Source organism: Salvelinus fontinalis, chromosome 32 (assembly GCF_029448725.1).
Source record: "Salvelinus fontinalis isolate EN_2023a chromosome 32, ASM2944872v1, whole genome shotgun sequence".
NCBI lineage: Eukaryota > Metazoa > Chordata > Actinopteri > Salmoniformes > Salmonidae > Salvelinus > Salvelinus fontinalis.
In genome coordinates, this window is record NC_074696.1 from 38516955 (window position 1) to 38529979 (window position 13025).

General features: G+C 42.0%; 1 protein-coding gene across 3 annotated transcripts; it reads right to left on the bottom strand.

Moving 5' to 3' along the window:
* Positions 1-898: 898 nt before the first annotated feature.
* On the bottom strand, positions 899-11919 carry LOC129831285 (voltage-dependent calcium channel gamma-4 subunit-like). Of its 3 annotated transcripts, none has more exons than XM_055894539.1 (6): positions 11822-11919; positions 8341-8606; positions 7632-7859; positions 4478-4561; positions 3739-3879; positions 899-3137 (listed from the first exon to the last, which is right to left on the bottom strand). In XM_055894539.1, the coding sequence occupies exons 2-6, from the start codon at positions 8369-8371 to the stop codon at positions 2320-2322; spliced, it is 1302 nt and encodes a 433-aa protein (XP_055750514.1). In that variant the 5' UTR covers positions 8372-8606; positions 11822-11919; the 3' UTR covers positions 899-2319. The 3 variants fall into 3 exon arrangements, with proteins under 3 accessions (XP_055750514.1, XP_055750515.1, XP_055750513.1); XM_055894540.1 differs by lacking the exon at positions 11822-11919 and adding an exon at positions 8747-8851; XM_055894538.1 differs by lacking the exon at positions 11822-11919 and adding an exon at positions 8730-8836.
* Between the last annotated feature and the right edge of the window lie 1106 nt (positions 11920-13025).

Sequence of the window (13025 nt, forward strand, 5' to 3'; positions counted from 1 at the left end):
ACAACACAGGGCTCCCCAGAGAGGAAGGACTAATTAAACTCCCCAACTAAATCACACATTAACTGTGCACTCCATGCTGTTGAACAAATAGAGCATCCCTCTCCCTCCCTAGCTTCCTTCCTCCTCCAAAGTCATTACTTTAATGAGATTAAAACAGTCACTTTCCCCCTGGGCAGATCGTCTTCATCATTTCCATCCCAAGAGTGAAGAGATTCAGTGTTATTCAATTATTATTAATTAACTGCCTTTGTAGTCATGTGTTAAGGAATTTTGCTGCTTTCCTGGGCCTGGAACTCTCTTAGCCCCAGCTTTCATCTCTGTGACCTCTGACCTCTGACCCAATACCAACTGGACAATCAAGGTCCCCTGTTAAGGTATTGAAGAGACATTACACTCTAAAATCATGTTTTTCAGATGTTTTCTGTTACCTCAAAAGTGGTCTTCTGTTGAGATGAGTCCATGTTCCAGGCTATATGTTTTGTATCTCCAGCTATATGAATGGAAAAGATGAGCACCATATAATTACCAGATATGTGGCAGCAAACATTTTGACATTCATTTGTTATATTACCATCTTGGTTAGATGTTAAATAACACACTCCACACAACACATTTTCATATATAAGTTTATTGAATATATTTTTTGTATTTCTTTTTGAGGCTCAGAATTTTGTATTGCTTAAACATCACAAATGTCCTTAGTTTGATTCATGTGCAGTAGAGTAGAAATATCATGTACCATGAAGAGATTGTTGTCTTCTTCACTTACAGGATCACAGCCCGCTAACCTCAAAGTAGGCTCTTTAAAGCAGTGGTTCTTAACTGGTTTTGCCTCGGGACCCAAATTAAACCAGGTTGTCCCAGTCGCAACCCAATATTCGCATAGTGTAACCCCCCCCCCCCCCCCCAAATCTTTTTTTTTTTAATCTGGAATGTATTTTTCATGCTAAGGAAATAAGTCAAATTTGCCCATATTCTTGATGAAGAATGTTGATAAGCTCACTGGTTTGAGACCACAAAATCAACCAAATCTGTTAAATAGCCCTGCTAGCTCTATTTTGAAAATACTATGTTTGAAGAAAAATATTTCAGAAATTCAATTGTTTAATCACTTACTACCTGGTTTTAGTCATTTAAATTCAGACTGTGACCCATTCGACCCCAAATTTGGGTCGCGACCCATCAGTTGAGAATCGCTGCTTTAAAGAATAACATTAAGAATATATACCATCGCTAAAATAAATAGGTTCATATAAAGTCTATAATCTAATACACTTGTCATAAACAATAAAAAAACACAGATTAGGCTATGTTGGTTATATCTGTATTAACAAACCAAAAAATTGCCTTAAAAATAATAACAATAAGTATAACAATAATAATAATAATAGTGACTATTATTATTATTAATAATAATAAAATATATTTAAAATAAAATATAAATACAATATTACACTCATATTTGCGCACATGCTTCCCTCCTGACACCATCAGATTAAGTGTGATGGAGCTAGATATCAATGAACATTTTCAACTTTAAAGAAATACAAAAATACAAAAATCATAGTTCAAAATGTACAAATTTACCCTGCATTTACGATTACGAGAATAAAAACAACAGCAATGTGATAATATTCAAGAAGTTACAATCTTTACACTCTTTTAACCTGGCTATGATAATCAAGCACTCGGAATGATAAGACACCCCAAAGTTTACCACTATAGACATATTGTGCATTTCAAAATGAATATATACTCAATAATATTGTTAATAATACATTTGATATTCTAGTCAGTGGAATAGATGTATTCATAGTAGTCAAAAACAGACTGAGATGGAGTGATAGGGCAGGGAATGGTCAATTATTCTCTTTCAGATATCTTACATTTTTCTACAGCCCTTTTTGGTAACACTTTACAGAAGCCCTGTCATACAGACCTCAAAATGTCAGTGTCATAAGCAGTCATAAACACGAATACATTAGGTAGTCAAACACTAGTATGTCGCATACAGCAAGTATGTTCAAGCTACCTATGCAAGCTAACTACAGAACTGAGGCCACTGTATGAGCCGTCATGACCATGTTAAGGCAGTTGTCATGAATTTACACTAGTTGTCGTGACTGCTTATAAAATCCGCAAAGTCATTGTTACGTATGGCAGCGAACAGTAGGCTTTACCAGTAGTGAACTGTAAAGCGTTACTTGTTAAGTCATTGTTATGGCAGCAAAAAGTAGGTTGTGCGACAGGGATTTACTGTAAAGCGTTACCCGCCATTTTGCCCTCCACCTCCGTGGCTCTTGCTCCTATCTCCGAGGCTCACACTGGCGTGGTTCTCCTGTTCAGCGTGTCCGAGTCGGTGTCCCTGTTCCGTTTGCCCCCCAGGCGATCCAGGGTGCCCATGCCCCTCTCTCGCTCCATGGTGCCAGTGGGCAGAGGTGGCTGCTGGGGGGTAGGACCGGAGGATGACAAGGTATTCAGGGGCGCAATGGCAGTGGCTCCAACGGCAGAATTCTGGCCCGCCGCAGAGAGGTTGGACTTGGAGAGAGAAGGCAGCGTGCCGCTCATCATCACCCCCACTTCCTCTTTGGGGAAGTAGTTGTGCAGTTGGTAGAGGGAGGCCCGGTCCACGGTGCCGTAGAGGGGGGGTCCCCCGCCACCAAGACTCCCCATCTTGGAGTCCCGGGTCAGGGTATACATGGAGATATCGCCCCCTACTCCTCCACCAGCATGGTGCGGGTTTGGCAGAGTGGCCACGGAGAAAGGCGGGGCAGACGGCGGTAATGCAAAACTCTTGGCGCCTGTGGGTGAGGTGTCGCAGGGGGAGCGTGGTGGGTCGGAAGAGTGCGAGCTTGAGCGGGAGCGCCGGCGGAAGCGGTAGCTGGGCAGGCGGAGCATGGCGTTCGTGGTGCTCTTCAAGAGTTCGGTGCGAGAGCGGCAGCGCAGCTCCTTGTTCTTCTCGATGTAGATGTTGACGGCCAGGACGCCCACCATCTCAGCCAGGATGAAGGAGAGGCCTCCGAAGTAGAAGGACCAGCCGTACGAGTAATGCCACTTCTTGTCCTCATCCTTCTTGGGCGAGATGTCGCTCAGTGCCGCAGAGATGTACACGATCACACCGATGATGTTGCTGAGGCCTGGGGGAAAGAGAGAGAGGAAGTGAGAGGTGTTAAACGCTATGTGAGATTATAATATAATATGCAATTGATTTTCTCTGAGCTTTTCCATAGGGGAGTGGGGGAGTCATCTCAACTTGATTACTTCTCTTGTGTAATGTCTCATTGACCCATATCTCCACTCAGGAGGTAATTTATCCCATAATACTAAATTAACAATCTTTATCCCTACTGCTGTGTTGTGCCTCGTTGACCTGAGTCTCCACTCAACGGATGATGTATTTGGGAAATCTAAGCCGCAACCAATATCATTAACATGAAATGAGTTATGAGGAGGGGACAACAACACAAAGGTGAATATCATGGATGATGAAAGGATGAGGAACATCCTTGATAATAACACTATTTACCAGTTAAAAAGGAGAATTAGTTCAGAGACCGTTGAGAACATTTAAGGCCGAGTAGGGCTTTTGCATTCCATCTGAACAAGAGGAAAATAAATATGGGACACCACCGAGCATGATTTTAACTCCAGGACTAGGCTTCAACTGTGTCCAGGAAACCATCCCCATGTGTACTGAGTAATAGAGAAACAGTCAAGAGCAAGACACCAGCGCCTTACCAGCAGCCACAAACAGGATGCCTCCTCCTAGGATGATGTTCCTCTTGCTCTTGTAGAAGCTGCTGGATGCAACACACATGGCTCCCATCAGGAGGAGTATAGCACTCAGGATGGGGAAGATACTGGAGGCTCGGACCACACCTGCAGACGGATGGGGGTGAAATTGTCCTTACTTGCTGATCTAAGGTCAGTTTTATGTTGACAGTGGTTGGTGGTTATAGTTATCATTTGGGGATCCTAGATTCTAGCTGATCCTAGATATGTGCCTATGGGTATCTTCTACCTGGAGCTCTGCTTAGATATTACTTCCTATCCTCTGATAATATTGGAAGCGACTGCAACCTTTGGTGTCATAACCTGCTGAGCGTAGCAAAAATATATTAAAGATGAATGATTAAAGCGGAAGTTGTGAAGGTGACATTTCAGGCAGCATATGTGACTTTGTCACCATCTGGAGTAAAGTAATGTGCTACATTAAGCATTTACAGTATTCTGTAACACCTTACATAAATTAATAAATCTATCCTAAATTCTAATTCCAACCAATGTTCTGGTTTGATTGGAATATCCTATTGCTTTGTCATAATTCCCTCTGTCAAATGAGAGACACTCATTGAGTTAGCTTACTCATAACCCTGCACCTGGGAATTCACTGCTGCCGTTTCCCAGGTTTTTCTTTTCAATTCGACATCACGTCTCTCTAGTGACATCCTCCCACTGCCCACGTCCCCTTACTCACGCAGGAGATACTCTGCTGCATCCTGATCATAGTCTGCATCGTCCGGGAAATGATTGATCTGAGAACACACTCCTCTCTTCAGCCCTGAGAGAGAGAGAGAGAGACAGACAGATAGAGAGATGGACAGAGAGAGAGAGATGGACAGAGAGACAGAGGGACAGAGAGAGATGGACAGAGAGAGAGAGAGAGAGAGAGAGATGGACAGAGGGACAGAGAGACGGACAGAGAGATGGAAAGCAGGAGAAAGAGATACAGAAAGATTGGAGAGAGATTAGGGAGTATTAGAGAGAGAATCAGATATCTGGGGCTTGGTGTTTGGACACATTAAGTATTCATTTGAATCCCTTTCCAAGTCGGTTAAAATAGCTCATACACAATGTATTTTTCATGACAGTCATATGAACCACAACCCCCCCCCCCCACCCCACCCCTTGTACTCAGAAGAAAACAACAGACTAAATCAACAAAAACGTTCTATAATAATCAAGGAGCCTTAATCAGTGGTTTCAGTATGTTGAGCAGACACCACAAATATGATATAAAATGGCTGTGTTGTTGTCCTCTCTTGTTGAAGCTGTCTATCGCAAATGGAGAACCACTCCATCCGACTATCACCACTGACTCATCGCTCATAATTGTCCTCTTTGACATTCGCTAGTCTCGCATAGCCATACCTCCACAATCACGTCATTGTCACGCCTGGTTCTCGATGAGGCTAGTTTCTCGCAGACGGCAATAGGTTAGATAAGCAGCTCTTGAAATGAGCCTTCTCCTACTGACTGTCTGCCACTGCCCACTGGATGTTCTCTGAATCAGTGGAGGCTACTTAGGGGAGGACAAATCATAGTAATGGCTGGAATGGAGTGCTATCAAACACAAGAAAATGTGTTTGAAACCATTCCATTCACCCCATTCCGTCCATTATTATGAGTCATCCTCCCCTCAGCAGCCTCCACTGCTCTGAATGCCCTCATCCAAGTCTCACTGTGTCGTACACCTGCTCGTCGAACATCTCATTCCAAAATCATGGATATTAATATGGAGTTGGTCCCCCCTTTGCTGTTATAACAGCCTCCACTCTTCTGGGAAGGCTTTCCATTAGATGTTGGAACATTGCTAGGGGGACTTGCTTCCATTCAGCCACGAGCGTTAGTGAGGTTGGGCACTGATGTTGGGTGATTAGGCCTGGCTCGCAGTTGGCGTTCCAATTCATCCAAAAGGTGTTAGATGTGGTTGAGGTCAGGGCTCTGTGGAGGCCAGTCAAGTTCTTCCACACCGATCTCAACAAACCATTACTGTATGGACCTCGCTTTGTGCATGAGGGCATTGTCATACTGAAACAGGAAATGGCCTTTACTGTTGCCACGAAGTAGGAAGCACAGAATCGTCTAGAATATCACTGTATTCTGTACCGTTAAGATTTCACTTCACTGGAACTAAGGGGCCGAGCCCGAACCATGAAAAACAGCCCCAAACCATTATTCCTCCTCCACCAAACTTTACAGTTGGCACTACGCATTGGAGCAGGTAGCGTTGTCCTGGCATCCGCCAAACCCAGATTCATCCGTCGGACTGCCAGATGGTGAAGCGTGATTCATCACTCCAGAAAACAAGTTTCCAATGCTCAAGAGTCCAAAGACGGCAAGCTTTACACCACTCCAGCCGACGCTTGGCATTGCGCATTGTGATCTTAGGCTTTTGTGCGGCTGCTCAGCCATGGAAACCCATTTCATGAAGCTACTGACGAACAGTTATTGTGCTGACGTTGCTTCCAGGGGCAGTTTGGAACTCAGTAGTGAGGACAGACATTTTTTATGCAATACGCGCTACAGCACTTGGCGGTTCTGTTCTGTGAGCTTATGTGGCCTACCACTTCGCGGCTGAGCCGTTGTTGCTCCTAGACATTTTCACTTCACAACAACAACACTAATAGTTGACCGGAACAGCTCTAGCAGGGCAGACATTTGATGAAATTACTTCCTATGACGGTGCCACTTTAAAAGTCACTGAGCTCTTCAGTAAAGCCATTCTACTGCCAATGTTTGTCTATGGAGATGTCATGGCTGTGTGCACGATTTTATACACCTGTCGGTAACGGCTGTGGCTGAAATAGACGAATCCACTAATTTCAAGGGGTGTCCACATATTTTTGTATATATAGTGTATCTCACTGAAGAAAGCATCATAGCGAGCTAAATAAATTCATACATTGTTCCCCTGGCCTGAGAGGATGGAAGTTCAATATGTAACTAGATGTAGCAGGCGAATGTTAACTATATTCTGAACAAAATATATAAATGCAACAGGCAACAATTTAAAAGATTTTACTGAGTTCCAGTTCATATAAGGAAATCAGTCAATTGAAATGAATTCATTAGGCCCTAATCAATGGAATTCACATTATTGGGAATGTTGTTCACAGATACCTTAAAAAAAGGTGCGTGGATCAGAAAACCAGTCAGTATCTGGTGTGACCACCATTTCCCTCATGCAGTGCAACACATCTTCTTTGCATAGAGTTGATCAGGCTTTTGATTGTGACTGTGCGAAGTTGCTGGATATGGGTGGGAACTGGAACACGCTGTCATCCATCCAGAGCATCCCAAACATGCTCAATGGGTGACATGTCTGGTGAGTATGCAGGCCATGGAAGAACTGGGACATTTTCAACTTCCCGGAATTGTGTACAGATCCTTGCGACATGGGGCCGTGCATTATCATGCTGAAACATGAAGTGATGGTGGCGGATGAATGGCACGAAGCCATACACCTGGTCTGCGGTTGTGAAGCCGGTTGGACGTACTGCCAGATTCTCTAAAATGACGTTGGAGGCGTCATATGGTGGAGAAATTAACATTACATTCTAGTGGACATTCCTTCAGTCAGCATGCTAATTGCATGCTCCCTCAAAACTTGAGGCATCTGTGGCATTGTGCCGTGTGACAAAACTGCACATTTTAGAGTGGCTTCAGAGACTTCAGATCCACCCAGACACACACACACACACACACACACACACACACACACACACACACACACACACACACACACTGAGCCATTCATCTGACCCCACCAAAACTCTGGAAATACACTGGACCCCCATCACCCCTCCCCCTCCATACACCTCCCCACACACGTCTAGTCCTCCCCTTACCCTCCAGACAGCAGATCCTCCAGAGGCCAGAGTGTGTGAGGGCTCCAGGGTCTTTCTTGTCCTTGTTGTTGGGGTCGTCCTGAGAGGAGTTGGCCGTGCTGTTGCAGATGAAGGCCCGTGCGTACAGCCAGTAGTCTGTCCCAATGGCCACCGCCATCAGGGAAAAGGCTGCAAACGCCCCCAAAGTGGTGAGGACAACCTGGATCCCCTTCTCCCACCACACCATGACTGGGCCGGAAAGAGAGATAGAGAGGGAGGAGAGAGCGGGATGGAGAAAGAGAAGGAGAGTTGGTGAAATAGTAAGGACGCCTGAAAGCTAGAAATCAAGCGCATTGTCTTGAATGGTGTGGATTTGTTGGTTGTTTCCAAGGTAACAACCGATAAAACAAAATGTACCTGATATTGAGCTGTATGTCAAAAACCGTATGTCTCGCTTTCATTTCAATTCAATAAGACTTTATTAATCCCAGTTTGCCAATTACAAAAAGGCATTGTCAGTGCTTTGTATTTCTGATAACTTGTAATTGTTTTAATACAAAAGCCAATTTCGAAAAAGGGCAAAAAGACTTCAGTCTCGTCTAGTTACAGATAAATGACTTGGGTAAATCATATTGTTGTCTTTTGAATCCAGGCATCTGTTAAGTCTGTATTTTCCTAAGTGTGTGTGTGCGTGTGTTTGTGCGCGTGTTTCTAGTGAAATGTGTGTTACCTTGGGGCATGCCTCTGCCTTTTGCCTCCATGTCTGCAGCTTGCTGTTCCTCGTCAGTGAAGAGTGCGCCTTCAGAGTCCCCTCTGTCCAAGCGGCATCCATCGACCGCTCTCCCTCTCTCGTTTCCTCTCTTCTCTCGCGTTCCCCTGTTCTTCCTCTTTCACACTCTCTGGCTCGTCTGTATGTGAGCGTGGATCCGCAACTCAAGGTTCCGTCCCTCTTCTCAGTGGGTGGTCATGGCACTGGCAGGCATCTCAGTGTTGCTCCTGTGGGGAGAAGAATAAAAAAGAAAGGATGAATAAATTAATGTGACGTGAGAGGGAAGCCAAGTAAAATGTTCTTTCCGAACCTTACAAAAAGATAAATCATTAATAGAATTGGGTTTGTACATTCTGCGATGACAGACCAGAAAGGAAAGAAGCTGATACGTTTCCACATTTCACACTGAGAGAGGGATATATAAAGCAAGAGGGAACGGGAAAGAAGTGAGAGAGCGTGCTCTATCCATTGCCATGGCAACAGCGAATTCCAAAGTCTAGGACGGAACTGAACACGGCGAGCGAGAAGCGAGTGGGGGGTGAGGGGCAGTTGAAACAACTGAGGGGATTTTGCCGACATTAAACCAAATATAAGTACCAATGCTGAAGACCTAAATATAATGTATATTTTTAATAGAGTGAGTCATTTAAAATCCATGATAAGTACTAAGCTAACATATGGAATTGTTTTAAGATGGTCATATCATGGATCATTTAGATATTAGATCTTTTATTTTAGGACCCCTTTAGGTATCCCAAGAAAATCCCAAATTATATTTTATAAAACATTTGTTTTAAGTTTCCCGAGTGGCGCAGTGGTCTAAGGCACTGCATCTCAATGCTAGAGGCGTCACTACAGACCCTGGTTTGATTCCAGGCTGTATCACCGTGATTGGGAGTCCCATAGGGCATCGGAAAATTGGCCCAGCGTTGTCCGGGTTCGTGTTTGGCCGGGATAGACCGTCATTGTAAATAAGAATTTGTTCTTAACTGACTAGCCTAGTTAAATAAAAAAACATACAAAATATATTGAATTTGGCCTTTACCACCACAGCCCATAGAAATACATTCCTAAATGTTAAAAAGACAGTCAAAAATGTGTCATAAGGAAAAATGTTTTGAAGTGTCTGTCTTATATATAGAAGATTTTAAAAAGCTGGGATTTTTTAACATTTTAAACACATATTTAAACCCTTATTTTTGTTGGCACAAAACTACCTCCATACTTCCATTGTTTTGTATGGGTTACTTTCAGACTAGTGGCGGTCATAGAGCATCGTGTTCGTGAGAGTCTCCCCTTTCCATAGTGGGGTTATATTAGTTTGTCGCTCAAACGGTTTGGACACTACAGACGTTTTTGTGAGAAGACCGATTTTTGGGATGTCTCATGGTCTGACAAACAGCGCTGTAGCTCCGCCACCTTCCACCGCCGACACTGAAGGCCGCCACAGACAGATGCGGTGAATTGAGACGCAGGCCATACACAATTAAATCTAGCTTAAATTGACGGATATTGATGGGGATTTTTGTATTATGTTACTTAGAATGACCCACGGGTGCGTATAGACTCTTTAAACTGTACTGTTCAATTAAGGAAGTAATCAAGAACATTCTGATGATGACAAGCTCTTCGGTCAGTATCATTATTTAGTTGAGCTATCATATGCTGTGTGTGTGTGTGTGCATCTTTGGTATCATCAACTGAAAATGTACGTACAGTATGATTAATGAGCAGCGAATACAGTTATGTTTTACAGTAATTACCTACAACGCAATTGTTTCTTTATTACATTCTTTGATGGATGCAGCATGCATTAAATAATTCCGTTTACTGCAGTAGGAGCATTGTAATGAGAATATAATAGACCAAAAGTTAGGTGATAGTCATCTAACAGTGGTTTATGACTCACAATTTCAAATTTCAAAGTTAGTTCAACCTATACCTGAACCCACTGAAACTCGTTTGAATCATACACAGATGATTTTCCTCCATGTCAAAACCAATAGAAGGTTTTTGTTTATATAATAGTTGTTCCTGTATGTACTGTTTAGAAGCAAGTAACCCAGATGCACAGATATGGAGGAGATGTTGCCATCGGCAACATAAACACAGAAGATGATAAATGAAGAGATCTAGTTCAAGGACCAACCAGAACCGCATACTGAAATGCATGAACATACAGCTATGGGGTATATGTGGCATTAAATGATGAGTGATTGGGGAGATTCAGTAAGAATATAACATTGTAGAGTGAACAAAAGGTATGGGCCAAAACAACAAGAGGATAACCTTGATATTAATTGCACTCAGTTGCATTTCTCCACACTGTGTGTATTCAATTTCATTAAAAACATTGTGCACACAGACACACACACACATACATGCAAAAGCACACAGAGATACACACTTTCCTTATATTTGGTCTGAATCCTGAACAGTCACCTGATTTACATACTGTATTTACTGACAGTAAAGAAGAACTGTCTGGCAAAAGTTGAGGTGAGGCAAGGGGCTCTGAATACTTAATGTGTGTGCGTGCGTGCATGTGTGCTTGAAATCATAAATCAGAACCATTGCATTGATATGGCTATTGCTATCTGTGAAAAGAAATGCACAACACCCTGGTTAAGCTATTATGTCGTTATAATCATTGGCAATTGCTGCTGAAGGGACAAGAACATGTATTGTATACTGAACCGTCATAGAAAGCAGAAGCAAAACAATTGTATTGATTAACCGATGAATGTACACGGACCAAGAAAGCCGACAAGTGGAGGTCTGGCTTAATGTAGAACTTCCTCTGTCTTGTTGTCTCATTGTCCTCACTCCAGTCTTTACCACAGTAATCAGTTACTTTCAATGGGTTTTAAACAGGGGTTCTCGTTTTTCATCAGTTCTAATTTTCAGTCAGTTGACCCAATGTTCTTTTGTGTTTATTAACACAAATACCACTTGCGACACCAGCAGAGAGAGAGAGACGCTAGGTTAAGAAACCTGACAAAATCAGATTTAAAATAAGATGTTCAGTTATTAACAGCTTTTGAGTAGTCTCTATTCAGTCTGAACACAGTTGACGCACAATAGGAATATGTGAGTGCTTTGCTTACGTAAATAGTCTCAAGGCTATTGATTTGGACATAGCTGTCATTGTACCAAGTAGGCTACATTTCTGTGTAAACAAAAAAAAAATATGTATTTTCTAAAATGAATTAAGGCAATATTGTTTAAAAAACATATAGGTTAAGTATGTGCTAATACTGTAAAAGGCTAATACTGTTATTAAACATGTATACTAGTTTAATTATGTATAGTACCTGGAACTGCTCTGCAAACATTTAACGTCCGCATCCCTCATTTTATCATGCAAGTATAACAGTATTACATACTATCCTTATTAGAATGATAAAGATTATTACGGAAAGAATATTGCTCAATGTTTTACCTGTAATTGTTGAACTTCTGCAGTGGTGACGGTGGACGGACTCTGCATGCGAGGCATGAGACGTAAGAAAGAGCCGTAGACATTGCAAGAATAGAATGAACGAAACGACGTCGAGGGATGTGGTGGGAGTTGGAGGGGGAGAGTGAGTGAAAAATATGTTTTTGAATAATAGGTCAAATCCATAGGTCAAATCAGACGTTCAATTCCTTCATTATAACAGCAATTCTAATATACATTATTGCATGAATTACTAGCCTATAGATTGTTGTGTTATTATGAAAATAATATATCAAGGTTTATTATAAAGGGGGTTATATGAACGTAATGCCAGTCTCAAGTCTTTAACAAATATAGATATACTATGCTATAGGATTAGCTATATAAAATGCATAGACACGTTTGACAGGTGCTACTGTGACAAAGGTTTGAGAAAGAGTTTAACGGAAAAGGTTTGTATCCAATCATGTCCAAGCGCGCCAATTTTAGCAGTGAAGTCACGAGACAGCTTCACACACCTGTGCAATCAACTTGTTACGACAGGTGTCCTCACCATTTCCTAAAGAAATCAGCCAACAGGTTCTAATTTGATACCGAAAAACATTGAAGCCAAGAAGCACATTAACATAAGTATATTATATTATGACATCAATCACTATCGTTCACCATACAGAACATAGAATTAGGAATTAGAATACTAGAATGGCCATTAACATTCTTATGTTTGTCATTGCCAGTGATGTGATAAGATATTTTGTAAAAATAATTTATTTACCTGCCCTGTATGTTTGTCAGGTAGCCAGTAAGTTATAATTGACTGCCAATATGCCAACATTCCATTCAAACAGTGCTTTCAATCCGCAGCCATGCATTGGCTGAAATCATTTGATGTAGGACTTGGATATAATAGCACTCACAGTTTTCCAATATTTTTTTTGTTTTTACATTTATGGTCCGTTTCTACTGAACAAAAATATAAACGCAACATGTAAAGTTTTGGTCCCATGTTTCACGAGCTGAAAGAATATATTCCAGAAATGTTTCATATGCACAAAAAGCTTATTTCTCAAAAATGTTGTGCACACATTTGTTTACATCCCTGTTAGTGAGCATTTCTCCTTTGCCAAGATAATCCATCCACCTGACAGGTGTGGCATATCAAGAAGCTGATTAAAAAGCATGATCATTACACAGGTGCACCTTGTGC

Excerpts from the sequence above, each read along its gene's own strand:
- LOC129831285 (XM_055894539.1), bottom strand. The coding sequence starts at position 8,371 with ATGGAGGCAAAAGGCAGAGGCATGCCCCAAG. Across the intron at positions 3,880-4,477 it reads TGCAGCAGAGTATCTCCTGC|GTGTGGTCCGAGCCTCCAGT; the intron begins GTGAGTAAGGGG and ends ATCCGTCTGCAG. Across the intron at positions 3,138-3,738 it reads CATCCTGTTTGTGGCTGCTG|GCCTCAGCAACATCATCGGT; the intron begins GTAAGGCGCTGG and ends TCTTTCCCCCAG.